This window comes from Pyxicephalus adspersus, chromosome 3 (assembly GCF_032062135.1).
Source record: "Pyxicephalus adspersus chromosome 3, UCB_Pads_2.0, whole genome shotgun sequence".
NCBI lineage: Eukaryota > Metazoa > Chordata > Amphibia > Anura > Pyxicephalidae > Pyxicephalus > Pyxicephalus adspersus.
Window position 1 is genome coordinate 123200218 of NC_092860.1, and position 23774 is coordinate 123223991.

General features: G+C 36.0%; 1 protein-coding gene across 4 annotated transcripts in view; it reads left to right on the top strand.

The window, feature by feature from the left end:
* LNX1 (ligand of numb-protein X 1) overlaps positions 1–23774 on the top strand; it is a 118472-nt gene that overhangs the window by 58981 nt on the left and 35717 nt on the right. For 3 of the 4 annotated variants that reach the window (XM_072406237.1, XM_072406238.1, XM_072406241.1), the window contains 5 exons: positions 32–282; positions 756–917; positions 3110–3312; positions 7378–7749; positions 19443–19574. In XM_072406237.1, the coding sequence (XP_072262338.1) occupies positions 32–282; positions 756–917; positions 3110–3312; positions 7378–7749; positions 19443–19574 (1120 nt within the window). The remainder of the gene's footprint in view (positions 1–31; positions 283–755; positions 918–3109; positions 3313–7377; positions 7750–19442; positions 19575–23774) is intronic. The other variant, XM_072406240.1, reaches the window with a different exon arrangement.

Sequence of the window (23774 nt, forward strand, 5' to 3'; positions counted from 1 at the left end):
AGACTGATTTTCTTTTTATATTTACCTATAGGTGTAAAGGTGCATCACACTATGGCCTTACCAAAGAGCGCAAAAGACGTTCACAGGATGGTTCCCCGGACTGCAGCTCTTCATTAGACTTAACCATAGCAGCAGTGTCACCTGAACTATCATCTGCTTCTGCAGCTGCAGCCTTAGTAAATGATGAAGCAGGTCAGGACAACCCTGTATATAGCTCACCCACAGGAGACAGCCATCTGGGAAGCGGATCTGAAGAACATTTCAGAATAAACCGGAACAGGAGTAAGTTATAGTCGTCTCTCTTCAACTTTATTGTTTGAATACCAGTATATTACATCTGCCATGTTTAATCACCTTTAATGTACAGTGCTACTAATTTACGGTATTGAATTTTATTACATATTGAATATTATAACATCCACCACCACCAAACTGTGCGTGTGCCAGATTTGGCAGCCCATGTACTTGTGACGTGACCAGTCACAAACCTACCACTGCAAAGAGAAAAAAAAACGAGATGTACTATTGTACAAAAGATTGGGAGGTCTGCTTTAGGGTGAATTACACATATAGAGACTAGAGAGTGTCAGCTGGGTGGCCAAATTGAATTTTGCTATGGAACCCCCTGCAACATTATACATACATATGGATTTTAATTTAAATAAATTTGAGCAGATTTAAGCTGGAATTTTTTTCAGCTTCATGTACACAAAGTTTCCTAATATAAATATCAGCATTTCTTTATTTTCCTGCAGGTCGTAACTTTGAGCGTTCCACAGTTAGAAGTCTGTCATTTAAAAAGTTGAACCGAGCACTCAGCGTCCTACGAAGAACAAAAAGCGGAAGTGCCGTCATACACTCCGCAGACCGAGAGCGAGCAAGCCTGCAAAATGCAAATATCACAGAAGATTGTATAGGTTTGAAATATTGTCTACATTCTTTATTGCACGTCAGAAACATGTTTAATAACATAAAAAAGGCCTCATTATTGAAAGTTTACATTCTCTCGTTCTACCTTTTACATTTAATTCTATTCTCATCACTATTTTTTAACCCTGGGAAGATGACGTTGGCAACATGAGAGTGTGTTCTGCTTTGGCATTGCTTTCTATTTCACCTACATTGAAAAATAAAGGTTATTTTTTACTACAATGAAGAATTCTTTAAAGCTGACCTATGCTTAAAGTTACTGTAATGTTAAACAATACAGACAGACCTTTTGGTCATATTTCTCAGATTCTCTAAAACTAAACGCATCCGAGTGTGGACATCCTTATGCTGGCTGACTGATAGTAATCAGCTTGTTCCCTTAATATTGTAACATTCTTCATGTTTTAAAGCAGCCCTGCCCAACTGTAGTCCTTGAGGACCATTTACAGGACAGGTTTTTGTAAGCAATACCTTACTAAATTTTAAAAAAATTAAATGTATGCAGACCTTTGCCCACAACGGGTGGAACTGAACACCCACATTGTAAAGAATTACAAATATATGTTACCTAAATTTGAATTTTTGTTTTGTCCAATGAAGGGTAACACAACATTTTCACTTTAATTCTGCCCTTACCAGCAGCTTTTACTTGCCCATCTTTTGTGGCCAAGTGATCAATATGCAAGGGGTCGTAGTTAAGCTAGATCAACACCCCACCATTACCACTTCAATATACTAAGCTGGGAGTTGTTAAATACCTGACTGGAGGCACTGTCATGCTATCTGTTAACTCAAAGCAGATTTTCAGTTGTTTACATCACAAGGCTGTGCAGCAAACAGTTGTGGAGTTCAAAGCAAAGCAACCCAGAACAAACATATTTTACATTTTATCAGTTTAGGCAATGAAATCTAGCTGTGATTTGTTATTTTGGGTTACTATGCTTTGTGCCTTTCTCATTGATGTGGCCCCTCAGAACAGGGGTCAGTGTTTTCCTTAAAAACCTCAGTCTCCTTCATATTCCTCTTGTCTCAATATATAAAGGAAGGAATCTGATTCTGGTGTACTGACCTCACTTCATTACACGATTACAGAATACCACCATTGGACACAAGCCACCTGTACTGTTTTTACTGTTTTTGAGGGGCTTTATGTGTATAGAATAATGTCACATACACATTGCTTGTTCACAGATTACATGATCATGTATGTGATTTACTTCTGTGTTTTGTGTATGTTGACATTCACAATGTCTGGAGAACGAGAAAGAATTGCTGTCATAATGACTGACAATTGTCCTATATAATCATTATTGCAAATGAAGAAATACATTCATGTTTGTTTGGTAAAACATGCAGATAGGTTAATTGGTTTTCCCCCAAATTGACCTTTGACTCTGGTAGTGACATATGACTATGGTGGGGACATTAGATTGTAAACCACTTTAGGGACAACTTAGTAACATGACTATGGACTTTGTAAAGCAATGCGTAGTATGTTGGGGCAATGTACATGTTAATACTATTAATAGAGGGTCATACGATCCCCATACACAGCGATAAGTTACTGCATTTTTATACACCTATAATATCATGTAAGGGGGCTATTTATTAATGTTTACATCGACAATAAACCTTTTACAGATCATTCATTTATTTTTTACATTGGATTAGATTTGATAATACAACCACAAAAATGTATTCGCCCATTATCTAACTGAATCTAAATTGAAAAATGTAAACATTTTGGGTGCAAGTAGAATATATCTTGATTGAAAAGTTTTATAAACAGATCCCTTTCTGATTAAAACAGATCAGACCCTAAACAATAGGTTTATTATGGAGATGTTTTTAGAAGCCTCTAAGAAACCCACAATTATATCTTTGACTTTGCAAGTAACTCTTGCAACACTTGGTGTCCAGGTGCATGCATCTACAATTAGAAGGAGATTGTACAAATTAAAATGGCATGGAAGGTGAGCCAGAAAAAGCATTTGTTTCCAAAAAGAACTTTAGGGCAAAGCTGCACTGTTTCATGAAAGATACAGGCAAAGACAAAGCCTTCTGGAACTGTGTGCTGTACAATAATGAATCAAAGGCTGCATTAATAAAATAAAATTGATTTTTCTATATTTAGGAAAGTCCTTCTGATTTAACATTACCTTTTATTTATGTTTCCCAGTGCTACCAAATCTGTCACACCTTATTCCTGATGGAGAGATAACCTGTATTAAAATCAATCGCTCTGATCCCAATGAATGTCTTGGAATTAGGATTGTGGGTGGAAATGACACACCTCTGACCCAAATCATCATACAACATATTTATCAGGATGGGGTCATTGCTCGAGATGGGAGGCTCCTTCCCGGAGACATGATCTTAAAGGTGAGTTTAATTTTGTACCTTTTGCCATTGGTGCCATATAAATACATGCTAATATTCATCATCATCATAAAGAAACAAAACACTGCTTTACATTACATGTCCTGTAAACTTTTTGGAGGGTTCTTTAATAGTTCCTGCATTATTTATTCATCCACCTCTTCAATTTGAAAACAAAATCAGTTCAGCATAGTCATAATATTAATACAGACCCACTCCAGAAAATTCCACACCCAACAACTTTTACATGATCAATAGGCCACATTTGTGTGAATGCAATCTATGCCAATTTCATACAGTTTTCATCAGCCTGGAAGGGCAGAGTCTGAGTTTTAGTAAGTAGGTCCCTATTTTTGCAATATCTTTGTCTGGCAGCTATCTAAAAAAGACAAACTTTTTATCTTTTTATCTTTCTTACAAATAATAAACAAATTTGTACTACAAACACACAGTTAGACATCACAGCAAAGATAAGGGTGTCTTTCTAACACTGACATTGTTAAATGCTCCAAATCTCTTACCATAACTTTACCTATTGGAGGACCATAACTGGACTTTATAATTTAGTTTTGTCTAGTTTCAGGTACGTTGACTGATATGCTGGCTTTTTTGATTGTTAATGACACCAGTCTCAAGATATTCTGGTTTTACAACTTCTGTACATAAATTCCATGGTGCTGTCTGTATGGATTCCCAAAAATATAAAATCAATAAATTAATCCAGCAGCAAAAGGCTGGCCCCATCAGGGCACTCCAAATACCCAATTCTATAACAAAGCCAAAGATCACATGATGCTGTCCAAATGAGCTTTCAGAAATATGCAATAAATAAAAAATTGAATGTAGCTGCAAAAGAGTAACCATATTGTTGCCTTTTAGAAGCATTAGTATTATTGTTCCATTTTATTATTATTATTATTGCCTTTTAGAGAAGGTGCAGACATAAACTACCGCAGGGAATTATTTTTTTTTCGGGGAGTGCTGGGGTGTGTTGTTTGTTAACAATGATTTAGTGTTTTTTTAGTGATTTACATTGTTGGATTTCTTTTTTCTTTAGCTATGTGTCTTCTTCTAAGCCCCTTGTATTGTTTAACTTGTTGAAATACTATCATGCCTTTGTGTATACATCTGGTCATTGAAACTCTGGGGAGGGGGGATAGAAAGAATACAAATTTGTATGAAGTCAGTGTGTGGTGTACACATAGAATCAATACAAATGCTGGTTTTATTTATACTGGTCCTAGCTCCAGGCAATCAGCCCAGCAAGATGCTCAACATCCTTCTCTGATCTTAAGATCTGTTGATGCCTTTAATGTTTCTTCATTTATAAATTCTAAGGACAAGGTTTAGCTATCATGCAGCTGCAAAGCAGCTGACTGACTACATATCCCAGCATTCCCTGACATGTGGTTTTTATTACATAGAAATTGAGATAAATACAACGTTGCATGTTTGTATTGGAAAACTATTGGAAAAGTCATTTTGCATGTAATGATTTGCATATATTACATGCAAATCATTAATGACATCCAATGGACTAAGGAGAGGGAATATACAATGCAGGGTCAAGATAAAAAAAAGTACTTAAGGACACTACATGGGGAGTGAGTGGGAGCTTTAAGGGTACTTTAAGGTGGTGACTGGAGTTTAGGTTTCATTGAGAGATTGATCGGGTGAAAATTTAGTGACTAATTATGTATTGAATGCAACCACTACATGTAAGGACTGTCTTTTTTCTTCTTGGGTAAGACTGATAGTATACAACTTTTACTAATTATTCAACATAAAAGTGAGACCTAAAACCTTTTTTGAGAAGGTGAAGTCCCCTCCACTCCACATGTTGGTGCTCCTGTTCATTTTAGTTACACTTTGTATGGGTTGAAAACTAAATCCATGCATATGTTACCACTACATAAAATGCATTTTAATGCAAGGAACCCACATTTTTTATGCAAGCATTCCAAACAAAAGCTTGGCAATTTGCCTTTATACTTGGCAAAAAGACTAAGTCACTAAAGAAGAAAATAAGGTTCATGTGGGTATCCTGAAATATGTCATATTTTATCATATTTCATCATTTTCTCCATGGGATTTTAAACCATATAAAACCTTCTCCTAATCATTCTAGTATGCAAGGCATGAGTGGCTTTGTATCTTTTCCATATTTGCTGACTACTCAGACTTTCTATGATATAGTCATCTGAGAAATAAAGACTTAGCTCATTTTATACATGTGGAAAGTATGACAGCATGGGGGCAGGTGAGTTAAAAGTTGTGTAATGCTTAACTGGTTATTGTCAAGAAAATGAACATCGTTATTTGGGGCAATTTAGGGGCCATTTTCTACATTTGTGTAAAAAAAAAAAGTATTATAAACATATAACCTTTATAACCTATAAAAAGTGAAGTTATGAATTTAAAAGAACGTATTATAAACGCATGAAATTTAAATCTTATAAAAGACAAAAAAAACAAAGTATAAAATCAAGAGAAAAATCCAGACCAGTATTTTTTTAGCCCGGTGCTGCAAAATGTAAGTAAAACCAAATTGGAAACTGCAATATACACATTAGACTATGCTCAGCGAGATTATGTGCTTTGTCCATGTAGGCCAAAGCAGAAGATTTGCTTAAATGTGAACCTACCCAGACACATATATTGCAAACCTTCCCAGATACCTTTCAGTACCTCAATGGGTTATATAAATGAGTTTTATATTTTCATGTATACTGCGCCTGCTGAAATGTGCTGAACTTAAAGCAGCCCTGAATCCTCTTCGATCTGATTCCAGTAGGGCCTGCGCCATCCCGGATTCCTTCTTCTTTCTGGTGCGGACTGAACAGCAGGTGTGGCCATCCTATACCTTCTTTTTCTGCCTTCTCCCTACTTCACCCAACCTTACACGGTGCAAGATCTCACTGCGTATGCTTGAGGTCATCCCTTTTTTTTTTTACATACTGGTTAAGCCTCTGATGACGCATGCCCGACCTCGAGCATGCACAGAAGCCGGCCACAGCCTCCTGGGATGTGTGACATAACTATCGCAGGAGGCTGTGGGTTTCGGATTCAGTTTTTACCACCATGGACGTATTGTGGTGCTCTTTAAATATTAATGTTTTTTGTATATATGGAGAGAAAATAAAAAGGCTTTAACTGCAGTGCAAACAAATCAGGAAGACTACAGTGACAAATGAAATGCTGAAGCAACAACTGTGATTTTTTTTTTTTTTACACAGATGAAAATTTTTTGTCAAAGGCAGGTAGGATATATAAACAATAAAGGGTGAAAGGTTTTAATGTATGTTTTAGCCACACCGTACTTCTACGTATATATAGCCAAGTATTATTCCAACAAAGCAGCCAAAAGAACAACAGGCCACTAAGTTTGCACACTCGGCTCTCAATATCACTGCTTTCAGCTCTACATCTCGGTAAAAAAATGTCCCAAACCTCTTGCACTTATTTGCGATACTTTCTATCCTGGAGATAAGCTTTGAAGGAATAAAGCTTATGAAATATATATGTTTGTATTACAGATCTGTTCTGCATATGTTTTTTTTCTCGCTCTTCAGCTAACCTTCATTTGTGCTATAGGAAATGAAATATATACATATACGGTGACATTTCCAATCTGGCACACAGGCCAACACTTTTGAGTTCACAGGCCTTTAGGAGAACACTAAAACATTACAAGGCCTTCACAAACCACTTTGACCTAATGTAAACTCTGATAGTGAAAAGGATAATAATCAATGACTTGACTTGAAAGCTTCAGATTTCCCTTTGTTTTTATTACCCTCTTATATTTCAAGGATAAAATATCACTGAATGCCCCAGTTCTGTGTGTAGTTTGGTGACCAGTCCACCTAATGCTGCCCTACAATAATCCTTACAAGTTCTTGTTTTCCATTACAATATATACATTCTTCCATGCTAAAAAGATTCTTCTTTTCTGTAGTTACACTTTGGCTTTGTAGAAGCTAGCAGGCTCAGAAAAAAATTCTTTTAAATTGGCCTTTCTTACAATAATATATTTATTAATTTTTCTGATGATCTTATGTTTTGTAGGTCAATGGCATCGACATCAGCAATGTTCCTCACACTTATGCACTTTCCGTTCTCAGACAACCCTGCCAGGTATTGAAGCTCACAGTTCTCAGGGAGCAAAGATACAAATGTAGGAGCAATGGCATCAGTACAGAGCCACATACCCCCCGGGATGACAGCATTCATGTTGTGCTGAGTAAAAGTAGTCAAGATGTGCAGCTTGGGATAAAACTGGTCCGTAAACGAGATGAGCCAGGAATATTTATTTTTAATCTACTGGAAGGAGGTGTTGCTGCTCGAGATGGTTACCTGCAAGAGAATGATCGTGTTCTAGCTATCAATGGTCATGATGTCCGTAACGGAACACCAGAGATTGCAGCCCAGCTAATACAGGTTAGTAAGACTCCAATTATCTGATAACAGTTTATCAAACTGGTTTCTGAAAGTGAATTAAAAAGAAATTAAAAAAAATTGCCAAGGAAAATTGGTAAACAATATCACAACGTAGCTTTTTTTTTAGGTAGGTCATGTTTTTGTCATCACAGTGTATAGTGTATCTAGAAATGTAAGTATTATTATACTTACTTTTCTGGTCTTTGTGTTGAAACTTTAAAGATTTGCTGCTCCCTGGCCACTGCATATATTCCCCAGGGATGTGTGGAATTCTTGCTACACCATTATACTGGTTACTCCAGCCAGGCCATAAACCACTGAAGCATATGCAAGCTGGTGAAAGTAACCATGTTATACATTAAAGAAAGGAAGTATTTAACCCACCGGAAGGGTCATATATGTGTAGCAGCCAAAAGCGCATTCAGGTGACCAGAAAAATGTATTATATGAACTTTTTTTTTTGTTTGTTTTTACAGGTTTTCTTTTGAATGTCCTATACTTTATTGCTTGTAATAATAATTTTACATTGTACATAGCACTAAAGATCAGAACGTATTAGTGAGCTTCAGGCTAAAAGTTAATTTGCTGAATAAAAATGTTCGATACTTGATCAGTTTTTCCATATTGCAAGTAGAAGTCCAACCCCAGATTTTGGGAACCATATTTAATCTCCTGGATGGAATATCAACCATATCAGTTAAGGGTCCTAGAATAACAACATACTGAAACTCTGGGGACCTTAAAGTGGTGACATACCTACACCTGGGCTCCTAATTTATTATCAGCACTAGACTATCGTGTATATAAGTATATATTGTTTTTTTTATTAGCCCCATATTTCAGTAAATAACAACCATAATTTTGCCTTAACATTGTTGTAGCTCCAATTTCTGAATATCCTGAAGTGAATGTAGCATGCAATATAAAAATACTACATGCTGATATATAGAGTAAAAGAATAAAGTCCCTCCTTTTACATTGTATAATGTAATTGTGTTAATGCATTACAGATCTCTAATACCACCCCTCTATTTTCTGCAAAATCTGCATTGAATCATTTTGTGTAATAAAACCATCTGCTCAACTCATCAGTTATATCTAAGACTTTTTTATGTCAGATTTTGATTTCTTAGCATTTGGCAGGATTAGAATGACCCTCATACAGTCTGTTGAAGTATCTCACGATAGTGGGTGTGTGTTTGTGTTTTCTTTTGTCTTAAGTTTGTAGTTTTTCCTGGATGGAGGTTCTTCTCATGCTCTGCTGCATGTCATGTTGGCTGGTTTTAATGGTTTTCATTGTTCATAGAGATTAGTCGCCCCAACTTTTCTATAATCAGGACAGGGTGGAGGACTAAAATGACTTCTAATTAATTCAGTGTTCCTTTTTTTATAGCTTTTCTGGAAACATAGGCCCTGATTTTTTAAATTTCTCCAAGATTGGAGAGGGGTACACTTTCATCAGTAGGGCTGGGTGATAACAGCAAACCTGGAATGGATCTGATCCAGGATTACATTTGCTAACAAAAAGCTAATGACTTTTAGGAAATCCATTCCAGGTTTGCTGGATTACCTGGCTTCCCTGAATAAAGTGTATTCTCTCCAGCCTTGAAGAACTTTATTAAATCAGGGCCACAGTCTTCTTGTCTGAGATTCGTTTTTAATATTTTAATACTAATCCATCATTGGGGCTGTAGCTGCAGTTTTAGTGTTCAGAAAAGCTCTTCTTTCATGTCTCTGTGTCAGAGAGTTGGTAGAAAGCAATTTAATGGCTTGGTCAATGAAATTCCCCAAAGCAACAAAGAATCGGAGAGATTGTAAGGTCAGAGGCGGTAGGTTTTTCTATTTTAATTTTTTTCTCACTTTAAATATGAAATCCTAAGTACTGATAACATTTGTTGCAGTGCAGGAAATCGGGTCATTCCAATGGGGTTCCAGAACAGTAGTTTAATGACATATAAGTATTTTGTCAATACCAGCTTTTGTTTCCTGATGATCCAAAGATATTGAATGATCAGTTAAGTTGTTGACATCAGAGATTTTTATGATATTGGACTTTTCAAACAACTTCACTTCACTTCACTTGAGCAGCTTTGTCTCCTTCTATATATCTATATTTTCATATTGCAAGCTAATCTTACTGTTATCCTGGCTTTAGGATCCAGACTTCATATTTAATATAAGACATTTAAAACATAAACTCTGCCAAGTATAGGAGAGAAATGAAAACTGGAAAACCATTGGGACCTGGTCTTCTGACACATACTGAGCTATGCAATTATAAAATTCCTACTTTCATGAAAGCTGTCCAGGCAGCGACATAAAGCAGGCCCAGTGGGGCTCTCTGGTAATATCTATCACTGCCATCACAGCCATTTATTCTGCTCACCATTGACTCCAGCAGTCTCTGACAAGTTGCCAAGAAGGCATTTGTAATTTGTAGAGTACAACACCTGAAAGTGATTATGCAGCTTATATGTGGTGCCTCTTTGCAGAGTCACTGGGGTTACCAAAAGGCCACAAAGACTGTGCAGCCGCTGGGGGAGTTTATATAGGAATCATGCTTTGCTTTGGGAGATTTTCATAGCTGTGGGATTTCAGACATGTCACTTCTGTGCTGTTACATTCACATAAAGTAGTAATGTATTTTAATGTAGTAAAAAATGGAATGTATGAGGGATTTTAGGCTAAGCTTCTAATGAGGTTTTGCTTTTAGTCATTTATAAGTACAATAAAGTTTTGTATGCTAAAGTGATGGAATAAAACTTTTTGAACTCTTTATGCACCTACAATATTTACCATGATATGTTGTTAAACTGGTTTTTATTATAGGCAGTGCTGCAGGAGATGTTTGAGACTGTTGACATGCTGCAAACCTTTACAAGGTTTGATGTTCCCATATTTTAGATAGGGAATGGATCTTTTTTAGATATGGTTTGGATACCTAACTATCTAATTCAGTGTCATAAGCTAAAACAGTAACATAAACATACATTAAACTGGCTACGTGTAATAAACCGACTTAAATATGTATTACAGGTTGTTGTCTAATAATTAAAAAAAATATTAATTGTAAATTGATGCCACCAACTATACATGGACCTACATTATTGGAAAGTAGCAGTTGCATGTTAAATGTTTGGTTTAGGATTGCATTGTAAGTGCACATATTATGTGAATTATGTATTTAAAATAACAATACCCATAAGGAGTTGGCATAAATAGTTCGCACAGGCAACTAATAAATCCTCTAAGTAGACTTGGTGCAACTGGGGAGCTACTAGTCCTAAGCATTAAGCCTTGCCCTTGCTAAAATGAATATCCACCAAATTATTAAATGATCTGGTCTAGAAGCACCAGGATTGGATTGCTGAACGGTAGAGCGGTGGGTTTGGGCAGGTCAGGGTTCAAAATATGTAGACAATGTTCCTAGGATCAGGGTCTTCCTGGATTTGCCAAAACCACTGGATCTGATGCCCATTTATATTGTTAGATTGTATTGTATAACATTAAATAAGTGTTCCTGGGTGTCCTGGATGAGGTGAATTCACACTTATAAGATTTCTTGGAAAACCTGCAAGGCTATGAATGCTCTAATAACAATAGCAAGAATTTGTATGTACTTTTGGACATGATAATGAATTAGCCGTACAATGTAACTTTAGAATTGGAGAGTTTTCTCTCCACTTGATAAATCATTTCCTACCAGGTATACTGAGCACAGATGTCTTCAAGTTACATCAGAGTAAGAACAAAATCCTTGTGCAGGGCTTCTGGGATCTGGAATATGTTGGAGCACAGTGTCCCAGCAATTTAAATCTTTCATTCGAACCCGTGTTGTAAAATGACATATAGAATGACCTGGAGGATGCGGCAGATAAACTTCATTGAAGCCAAAGGGGCTCTTGATAAACTTGCAGTTCATTGTCCCCCTGGCTTTGGTCACTAATTCTGATGCTACTTTAGTTCCTACAAATATACTTACATTTCACTTATTTATTTTATGTTAATTTATATATATATCACAAAGGCAACCATGCTACATGCACGTATAAACATTTACAAGTATTTTACAAACATATATTACTGGTCTGTTAATCATTTCATTTGCTCTTCTGTATCACCTCATTATTCTTGATCTTAAATATGCAAAGATTTGGAATGGTTATAGATTTGGAAAGACGCAATGGTTATAAAGCACGTTCCACGTTTCATAAACTATTGGATATAAAAGGATGGCATTTATTTATACCTACAGTATGCATTGTAGTTTACATTTTTTTTTCTTCACCTTGTGTGACTTATATATGAATAAATAAATATATATATATATATATATTGGTTGCTATGGAATGGAATGTGGAATTGCAGCTCAATGTTTACATACTTTTGTTGTACTCTTATCAGGGAAGTGATTCATGTTAATTATATAGGGACAAGTTAGCAGTTGCAACATTCATATTAATTTCAGAGTCAGTCTATTGCCTTAAGAGAGCTACTAATTACTAAAAGACTGTTTGGTAACAACATTACAACCCCTTCTTCAGAGCAGTCAACATTAAGAACTCAGTTGAGCACTGTTTGGGTCCGTGACTATATAACATATCCTCAGTGTAATTCATGAAAAACCACAATCTTTTCTATGCATTCAAACACACTTGCTGAACCCATCATTTTTAATGCAGGATATTGGTTCTATTTTAAGGAAGATATAATCCAAATCATAATAGTTTAATTTTTTTAATCATAGCAGTACACACCCATTATTAATTCAATATTAAAACTCTCCAAGACTGGAGAGGATAGACTATCATGGGGCAATCTGGGTGACCCATCAAACCTAAAATAGATTCCCTGAATCAGATTCATTTCTGGTTAGCTATATCATTCAGGTTCTCTGAACCCTTCTCTGGACCTTTTGTCAATGTCTTAATATCAGTTTTGGTGGAACTGTTATCCTGGTCTTTCTTTACACATTTTATTTTATTTTGGGTTAAGAGAAGAATTCGAAATTTGAAATACTCTCTATTTGTGCTGGTGCCCATTGCCATCTAGAAGTAAAGTGAAGAAAGTTCTCAATGTTACAAGTACATGTTCAATACAAAAGCTGAAGGGAAATCTTTCAAAAGGGGCGCTTGTTTCTTCACTTTGAAATATTTCCTGCTGTTCTGCATCTGGGACAAGAAGAGCTAGAATTTCCCCACAGGTACAGAGAAAATAATTAAAGTGACAAAGGTTTTACCTTTCCTACCCAAAGCTAAACATTTTGGTTATACATATGAAGTTTCAGGTGTGTATTGTGGCAAAAGGAAGTTGTGCAAGAAAGAAAAAGGCAACAACTCATATGTGATATCAAATGTTCAGCCTGGTATGTCATGTAACATTACCAGCTGATCTGTGTAGTGGGCCATTTGGATTTAACCCCATTGTAGGTTAGATGTTTGGCAGGGGTTAGATCTGCCTATCAACCTACAAAATTTATAGGCAAAATCTAGTAAGCTGATTTGGAAACCCTTTAGAGCCCCCATCTGTGAGATCTCTCGCCTGATTTCTGGCCTTTTTTCCCCAGTATTTCATTGTTTTTTGCAGCTACTTGAAAAGTACAACTTTCAAATAATTGGCTTTGCAGGTGTGCAGATCTGGGAAATTTTGAATACAGAGATACCATGGGATCAAAAGGTGCAAACTTAGGGAAAATTAAAAGCGGGAAATACTTTGCTAGAACTCTGCATGTCAAAAATAAATAATAGAAAAGAGAGCATGAAACTTAGGAAATGTAAGAACCTGTAGCAATTTACTTTTGGACCATGAACTGCTTAACATCTTCCCACCTTTTGTTAGCCCGTATGTGAAGCACTGGCTATCATTTTAATGAACCAGGTGCCCTGGAAATCTCAGGCTGTGCCTACTGTCTTAAATTACAACTTGATGATTTCCTTGAAGAATTTATGTTTTTTTTAACTAAATGGGAGTTTGGCTAGAGATCCGTAACATAAACCATCCCCTCGCTGTAAGCCTTAATCACACATAGGTTAAAGTTCCCCATCAATTTGTATTGCGTGCTAAACCTCAGTAATAAAGCAGATGCAAAATTGTTTAATCAGCTTGTGATCATTCCATGTAGATATGACTAATAGTGCATTTCTCCTTAAAAAAAAATGAAAAATTACTTTTAAATTCTTATTATCTCATTATTTCATTTTGATTACAAAGGTAAACATATTTCAGAAATGTTTTTATTAAAAATAATTACATGTTTATGCAAAGTTTTAAATATCCGCTAATTGCAAATAAGATTAAATAAATATTTAACCCACTGTACAAAAAAACATATCCCATAGAGTCAGTATTTACTCTTACGAAACTGGATCACGCAAATGCAGTATTTGATTTATTAGACCTGATATCCTATTTAAGTAAAAGTAAAGCAAAGTAATCCTATGTGCACCTAATCACTTGTTTGGGAATTTAAAGAGGAAGACTGATCTGGACTATTTACAGCATCATTTGCACACATTTTACTTTTACAAATTAAAGTAAACCTTCCCCCTAGTTTACTAGATGCTCTATTTGCAAACATTTCCATGTTTTCTTGGTTTTCTTTGTGCATCTTTTTTTCTTCAGCCATTATGTTGTCACTGGTAATTAAAAGGGAACTTTCATTAAAATAATGATAAAACGCATGCATGAAATTGGGCACGAAATGCCTGGAAAGGTCTGTGCATGCCCAATATCGGGCATGTGAAGTAGGAACAGCCCGAATCCTCCGGGAATACCTGACGTAGGTATCCCAGGAGGGTCTGCGCTCCCATTCAGTCTTTGCTAATGGTAATAGTAACCTCAACACCTGTCATCATTTGATTTGTGGATCTGGACTTCTGGTGTGTGTTGAGTAGTTGATTCACTTTCTCTGTTTATCTTGGTAACCATTGCCAATTGAATTCCAAATCTTGGAGTTTTCACCAGAATGGAATATAGAAGAAATCTTTCAATAGGAACACTCGCTGGGTATTTTACGCACGTTTGAGATTCATTCTCTAACTTTTTGTTGTGTCTACAAGACAGAAAGCTGAAGAGAAGTCTTCCAAATAGCACACAGCAGGAAAACCAAAATAAGTATTTGAAGTTTTCACTATTCCATTTTCTATTTAAAGAAAAATTAAGGTTTGAATTTGGTTATACTTCAAGCAGTTTGGCAGAGATGATAGATTGTATAATTTGGGAGATCGGAAAATCAGGTTTAGAATCGGTGCCAAAATTGTCAATTAGTTATTAGCTGATTTACAAACCCCCCATTGTGGTAATACAGAATACATACAGTAGTGAAATGCAGAACTTTTCTTTTAGAATAGCCCCCCATGATGTAAGATGTGGGATGCACTGCCTAAAAGTAAAGTTTATTCTAAAATTAAATGTTTTTTTTAGTTACCATCATTTTGTGAGCACGCTCTTGCCACTGATTGATCTCTTCTATGAACTTGTATATTATACTAACCAGCAGTTTGGTTTTACTTCTTGCCAAAACATTTAATTTCTGAAATTGGATAAGTTGAAACTGAACCCTTTCAAGTCCGTCTAAACTTATTAAAATGTTATTTTTTGGCTGAGAGACCATGGTACTCCCGCTGCATGGTCCTCAGGAGACATCTTAAATTATAGGGTAGAATTTAAAAAAAAATAGCTACAAATATAAACTTTGATTCGGAGCAGTGCACCTTAAAGTCCAGAGCAGAGGCAAACAGAGATGTCTTTGAATTTGCTTGTTTGTCTAAACTTTTAGGGTCAGCTCATGATAGATTGCTTACATTCACATCACTCTGCTTATGCCAGAGTGCATTAGTGCATGGACTAGGTACACAGATGTGGCTGATTATTTCAAGTCAATTGTAAATCTTCAAGTGGTAGACATAATGCATTTGTTAGGTGACAAATGAATACAGTTCCTGCTGCTGTTTCCCATGCTGCAAAGGCTCCAAAGCTGCTTTAAGAGATATGGAAACCTTTAAAAAGAGTTCACAGGCTTAAAGTTTACCAAATTTAAAGTTTGATAAAGTTAGCCATCTTTATTTCAATGAAGGTCTCCTACATTTCGAATTATGCAAACTTGTTCTAATCTATTTAAACATAACCTAACAGTAAAAAATAGACTCCTAATGGTGCCTACACATATCATCATTTATCTTTTACAGTGACCTTGATTTAAAAATGTCTTTTTCTAGCTCTGATGCCAAAGGTCTTTTATGAACTTCAAGATCTGATTCAAGATCTGAAAGCTTACCAGGGAAAAAGTTAAAGCTCAGAATGACATTTCAAGCCACAAAACCAAAAAAAAAAAAATATACATACATCAATTAGGGGATACATTGTCATACAAATGTAACTTTTGTGAAAAAACATGATTTGTTTTTTTTTTTTGTACATTATTAGATCACTAAGGTCAGTGGGGTCTTAGAAGCCTGATAGGGTTTTTTTAAAAGGTTACAGGACTTATTTCATTAGTTGCTTTCCCCATCCACCAGTTGGTTGACTGTTCTGTACTGTCTCTGCCTTGTCAGGGACAGTATTTCAAAATGTTTCACATGTCACTAGTTCTTTAGTTTGGTATTGTTGCCAGTAAAAGTAAAGAGGATATAAGCATTGGCAATACTATGATTTTAGGTTTTTTGTTTATTACATCTTATACATTATATTGCTTCTTGAAAAAAATAATGTTAATACGGGTCACTGTTTGGGGTCAAAAGTTTTTTTAGGCATTTTTTATTCATGAGGTCCAAAGTGTTCTCCATTTCTGGGTAACAAGTGTCAGAATATCAGATTTTAGTGACTGCATATGTAGGTAAATTAAATGCTGACCTTCATAATCATTGCAGTATTGAAAATAAATTGCAAATAGTCTTGGCAATGTTTTCTATTTTTCTTATTTCATTTAACATTATTCATATTTCACCTAATCTATGTATTGATGATCTGCAATGCATTATTCTTAAACTATCCTTGTATAATTATAATAATAATTTGTGTACATTTTCTCAGTGTCTTAAAATGTTTCAATTAATTTATCATTTTTTCCTTTTTCAGCTTTTCTATATTAACACCTTTTATTCTTTGCTTACTTGTGACTAATTTTCATTGATGTGTATTTTCCTTTCATATATAATCACTACTGGAGTCTGAATTGAGGTTTGAATTGGCTGAGGCTTGCACAGATTTATTTACAACAGTTGTTTACAAACTTAGACAAGTAATTTGAATTTTTGATGATTATTTTACCATGGATGTCATATCTCTGTGGCAGAAGTGGACATTTTTGTGAACTACCTCTTAGTCTGTTCTATATATTGATGTGAGCTAGTGAATTGATGTGTCCTCCATTGTTAATGATGCTTATGCATTGCAGCGAACCAGAACATACTGTAATGCACTTTTGGCCATTGTGGTATGCTGCGGTTAAAAAAATAGTGAATGCCCATATTTTGGTTTATTCTGGTGCAATGGCAGCCCTTACATTTGAATGGACTACTTTCAATGTAGCATATATCATGCAGAAAAATGCACCTTGCAACATGCTGGCTGATACAACCAGGCCTGGATGAACTCATACAGTATTTAGTCACATGTGCCAAGTCACATCTGTTGGGTTTTCAGAAGTAGGTTCAGTTCCTACATGTCCAGATTAGATATATTACCCTAACAAGGTACAAAACTTTTTTTAAGGAATGGTAACTAGTCTGTGCAATCCTCAGAAAGCTTCTTGGGCTAATTGTTTCAAAGTCAGACAAATTCTGTTTTTATAATTAAAGGACAATTAAACCCAATTTATAACTTGACAAATAAAAAAGCTATTTACATTTTACATATATGTCTACGAAGACTATGAATGTGTTTGAGATAAAGTTCTGATTTTGAAGTGGTAAAGTAACCCTGATGAATTACATAGTCCAATCCCATTAATAAGCTCTGGTGTCCAATGTAAATATTGACTTTCTGCAAGTTGGAATTAGCATTGGACTGATCCTGCACCTCCTTCTCTGCTCCCAAGTGACAGTGGTTAGCTCTAATAAGATGTTGCTCAGGCATGAAGCACTCCTTTGTGTGATTGTGCATCCTATACCTAAGATTTTCAGGCAACTTCATAGGTAAGAAGAAAGGCAACTAGGAGATGTACAGCAGCAGTTCTATGTTCATTCTTATAGATAGAGTACAGGATTCCTTTCATACAAGCTTTGTTCAAGTATGGGAATATTGCATATACATGAATGGATTTAAAAACATTTTATTATATGGGAATATAATATATAATATGTGAATATATATATATATTATGGAAATATTGCATATACATGAATAAATTTAAAAAACATTTTATTTGAGGTCACTTGTGTTATTACTGTTATTTGAATCTGCAAACAACTGACATTTGTATTGGCTTATTTCTGCTGATGTATTTAAAAATACAGCAATGCCGTATCAGTGATAACAATGGGCCATGCTCACATGCTTAAACCTTTAGTCTTGTCCCCAGGAGAGCCTTAGCAATTTTTTACAAAGTACACCAAACCAAAAAGGCTTAAAGTTAATCAGAGGCCTATAACTTATTACATTTGATGCAAGGTACTCATGCTGTGCAAAGAATGATATGATGTTCTCATCAGGACAAAAAGTAATCTTTCATATAAACTATATTTTGATATAATTATTTAAATTGTTATAAATCTTTTTAATATTGTTTATTATATATATTATTTTATTATAGTAAACGTCTATTCAATAGCTTTAGGCAGGGTAAAATGGCTCTCTCATATCTATGCCTACTTTTAATGTAAGACTGTCTCTTGATAAAAGAAAGTTATGAAGTATTATATTAGTTTTATTATTAATATTAAACTATATTGATAAAGTGCAAACATAGAGGTTGCAAATGATAGATACAAACAAAGACACAAGAGGAGGAATGGACCCTGCCCAAAAGAGCTAACAATCAAAGAGCTATAGTGTAATCCTTTAGCAGCAGTATCAAATGATGTGTAGCCTGGAAATGTTCCAGCATCTCCACTTTATAACCATTCTTGTGTTTTGTTTAGTCTGACCTAGAGAAATGGTGGAAATAAGTAATCAGTTAAATGTAATACTTGTGCAACAGAGAACACAATATGTGTTGGCACCTTTGGTGAACAAGGTTTAAAATGCGATTTCAAAGGTGGTTCACTGAATAATATATTATTAATTAAGATAATCAATAAACACCCTTTACTTCTAAATGATTACCCAACTAATGGTGTCCCACGAGGTGGAATTTACACTGCTCCAGCTTAGAGGGCTGATTTACAACACAAGTTGCCTCACATAAAAACAAAGGAATAATAATTTAAATATAATGATACCAAAGTCTGAAAGCACATATATACAGTAGAAAATATTCTTCTTTGCAGGAAATGGTGAGGAGTGGAATCTAAATAGGATTACTAACCAACTTTCAGCAGTACAAATATCTGTCCCCGCAATCTTACCTTTATCTCACATACTTTCATATCTTATTAGATTTTCAAGCTCTTATAAATGTTATTCATAGCTCTACTTTATAAGCGGGTTTGTATTTTGGGTTAATTGGCCCTTCCATTGACCTCTTTGAACTTAAAAGAAAGTTGCTGTCTGGGTCAGTAAAACAGCAGCATTGACATCTGTCTTTCATCACACAGGCCAGCGAAGAGGGGGTTTACTTAGTGGTTTCACGACAGACCAGACATCAGACCCCTGATATCTTGCAGGAGGCTGGTTGGCATAACAGTAACCCGCCGCAAGGTCCCAATGAGAGAAATCATTTTAACAAGGTATTTCACTTTAAGAAAGATCATTTTGCATGTTTGTATACAGATCTGTTGTATGAGTCCCTCTCGGTGATTGTTAAAGCATATCTAACTCCCCAGAAATTGGATTGCAACTTCTTAATGTGGCTGTATTGGTAAGATTTTCACATGTTAACATTCCTTTGATTTCATCTGGTAATTCTAATAATAACACATTACATATACTAAGAGGTCAAACTTGGGCAAGGGCAAGTTGCTTTCCTGATTTAGGCTACTAACCCCTCCTCCACTCCTCATCTCCATCTCACATAAGATGCCATTATTTTCTAATTCCCTAAAGGTAGCGGGGAAAATGGAAAAACTTGTTTAATGTATCAGTTTAGTGCATGTACAAAGACAATGGAAATTTGGCAAGATTTTACAATTATTTATACTAAATGTAGCCACTTAATCCATGATGGCAAGCTGCAATGTGACATTTTTTGATTTGGCATTTAGATATCTTTAGGTATGCTTCAAATGTAAAATTATTCTAATTTTGGGCCTACACCTATAAACCCAAAAATGAGGAGGTACAATGTGGGGGAATTAGGCTGCAGATTGATGGAGGTAGGCAGCCCTGGTGGTAAAACAACTAGAACGGTGTAACCAGTAAAAGGAAGAGATCACCCATCGTGGATTTCAAGGGAGCTGCAAATATGGCTGCTTTGATTGTGTATATTGGTGGGGGATATAAGTTTATTTTCAAGTCAAGACTTTAGGTACAGAAACCCTTTATTGGATTATCAATCGCAATGTTTCTTCAAATTAATCACCCTACAAAGTTGATTGTCCATTGCCATTTTTCCCTTATCTCTTGCTTTAAAGACAAAACAAAGTTTTGTATTTTTTTCTCACTTTCTGTCTGTGACATTGTCAGGACAAATAGAGTAAATCTCCCTAGCAGGGGCACGGAAATCTATATATATTTGACCAAGCGTTAAACCTTTTCTATTCTTTCCAAAAATATCATGATCTCCCTCTTATGTGGTCATATGTGGTGATGAAGCTGGCTTCTATTTATATTTAAAGATGCAATAGGCGTGATTTATTAAAGTTCTCCAACACTGGAGGATATAGACTATCATGGGAGAACCTGGGTGATTCAGCAAACTTGGCATAGATCTTAAATATAATTTGCTTAGTTAGCAAATGTTTTCAATACTTGACCAGATCCATTTCAGATTCGCTAGATCACCGGGTTCTCTATTGATAGTGTAATAATCTTTTTCAGTCTTGGAGAGCTTTAAAAAATCAGACTCAAAGTCAGTTTATAGACAGGTGGTGATGATTTACTCACATGCTTGATGGTAAAGTGAAAACTGCAGTGTTATAGGCACAATACAAAAAAATTCATGCTTTCAACTTTAAGTGAAAAAGAAAGTGTTTATAAAGGAAAGAGTTACCAGTACATACTTTACAATTATTTACACATTTCTACTCATTATCTTCAATGTGTTAACTAACCTCTGATCTTAAATTCATTTTATTTAGGCTGCCTCAGTACTAGTTTGGAAAAAGCTAGTATAATTATTCCTTCAGTTCTATAGAAATGTAAATCAGTACTACCCCTGACGACCTTTCTGATGTTACATAATGGCTAAAATGTGAAACAAGTTATTGTTCGTCTGCCAATTAGGGATGAGCAAGCGGGATTTTTAAACTCGATCTTACAGCGAATTCAGACATTCTCGTTTACCAAAATATTAGGCGAGAACGGCTGCTGCAAATTCGCGATAGAATTTTCCTTAAAAAAAAGTTTTTCTAAAAAAAAACCAACTGATCAATTAATGCAGCCACGGCTGTAAGCGCTCAAGCATCATCAGGATTTTCCTTTCCTCAGCCAATCAGAGAGCACTGGAGGTTTTGAATGGGGAGACTTGTCTCCATTTACCCTTTAGTGCTGGGGATCGCACACTGACACGAGGATTCCCAGAGCTGCATTCATTCATGCTGCCCTGGGAATCCACTGCAATCCCTGGACACAACAGGTTAATTAACCTCTAGTGCCCAGGGATCGCACACTGGAAGATTCCCAGGGCTGCATATATTCTCCTGTAATGATTTCCTGGAATTTCAGATGGGTCCACGAAATCGGTTCGCCGAAATTTCACAAACTCATCAGAAGTTCGAGAAAATTTTCGCGAGAATGCCAGAGGCTCATCCTTACTGCCAATTTGTCTCTTTCTTGGAAAACACCTGCAATAGTTTTGGATTTGTGTTTCTTATTGCTGTTTAATGAAAAGGCATAGATTTCAAATTACTGATTTTTTGGTGATGTCATTGATTTCAAAAGCCCTAAGGATTACTAGTTTATGTTCTCTTTCTATGGCATGAGAAGTACTTCTTAGAATGGCAAACAATACAAGCTTTTCCAATGTAACTAATAAATTACCTAGTGCGTTGGAATCCAGCAGCAGGAAATTGATCAGTATTAGATGTCCATTAGAAATACAAGTTTCATGTACTGCAAAAGGGTTTTGTTTTATTACGATAATATGAAACAGTTCTAGATCTACTTCATCTATTGTAGGTTCTGCAGATGTGAGCCAGGGTATGCACAATACTTCTCCTGTCTCTTATATCAAAATGTAACGTGTTATGATAACAGCTGTAAGAGGCTTAACTTCTTTGCTGTGTCTGGATTAAAGCCTACATCAAGAACCTTGTGACCACAACCCAGCATCTGGTTCATAGCACTCAGACTCCTCCAGATATCATTCATCTTTATATTGAAGATGATTGGTTATTGAAGAAAACAAATGTTAGTGCAAGCCAGTGATTTGCATGCTGAGAAGTGCACAGCACAGCTGGGTCACCGATCTGCTTGAGACAAGAGGAAGAAATGTCTCTCCCTAATGACGTGTTTAAGCAGTCATTCTTTAAACAAAGACACATCTCGGCAAACTGTTGATAGAAGGGAAATGTTACAGTTGAATCAAAGTGACTTTAACAAAGCAGCCATGTAATCATTGTGGTAAAGAGTTTGTAAACAGGACAGATATAATAGTTCCTCAGGATAAGTTTTTTTGATGGTAAAATACATTTTAGTTAAGGCAGATACAGTAGCATTTTGGCATAGGTGAAACATGTTTATTGAAGATGCTAGAGCAATGTCAAGAAGAAAATATATGATATTCATATATAAAATATACATAGAATGTGCAACACCATCCTCCCCTTCTACCCTACCCTACCCTTTCCTTTTGCATATAGTATAGTAATAAGATAATATAGTAAGAAGAAGCAATAATAAAGATCATGAAACACAAAAGCTTCTACAATACAGTTTGTACCACAATAAAAAATGATAGGGTATGGAGGAAAGGGGTAGTGTTGTAGCATGGCCAGGCCTTGACTAGTGTAGAGAAGATAAAAAACCCAACTCCTACCACCACCTCAACTTACCACTCCTACAAATGAATAACCGCACCATTGTTTTGGATTAAATTGACCATAGCAGCCTTTTATTTTATAAAACAGCTCTTATAACAATTTTAACATTTTCCACATAGAGTTGCAGCTCCCTGTAAGTACTACACCCCCCATTCGGATTGTGTTACTGTGGATACTTCCGTTTCCTGGCCCCCAGCCGCTACACCACTGGCTCAGGGACAACGGTACCAGCATCCGCAGCTCCCCTTTGCCTCCCTGACAACCAAGTGTCACCTGGGGCTCTACTTAAACAGGAACTCCATACCTCTGATGGAATCCACCCCCTTTGTTACTTACACCTATCCTTCCCCACTTTTGACCTGCAACCCCGCCACTGCCATGACAGACGATCCCTTTTCCCAGTGAGCCCCATAACATCCAAGACCAAAGAAAACAAGCAAATAGGGAGGGCAGGTGGGCAATTAATTGTTCCTTTCTGTTCTTCTTTCCCCAACTGATTTCTCCCCCTTCCTAACTCCTCGCTTTATTCCTTCGCCCTTGACCCCTCCTACCACTTGACCCCACCTCATCACTCCACGCTGCTTGACCACCCCTTACTCAAATTACTTCTTTTGTTCTGGTCTTTTCCTTCTCACCCCTGTCATGAGGCCCTTTGCCTATTCTATTTATAGTCTTGCTCCAGGCCTACTTTGTACTGTAGAAAAGAGATACAAGCATATGGCCAAACTGCATACAGACTACCAAGACTGAAATCTGGGCAAAAGTCTCTGTGATAGTATACTGTGATGA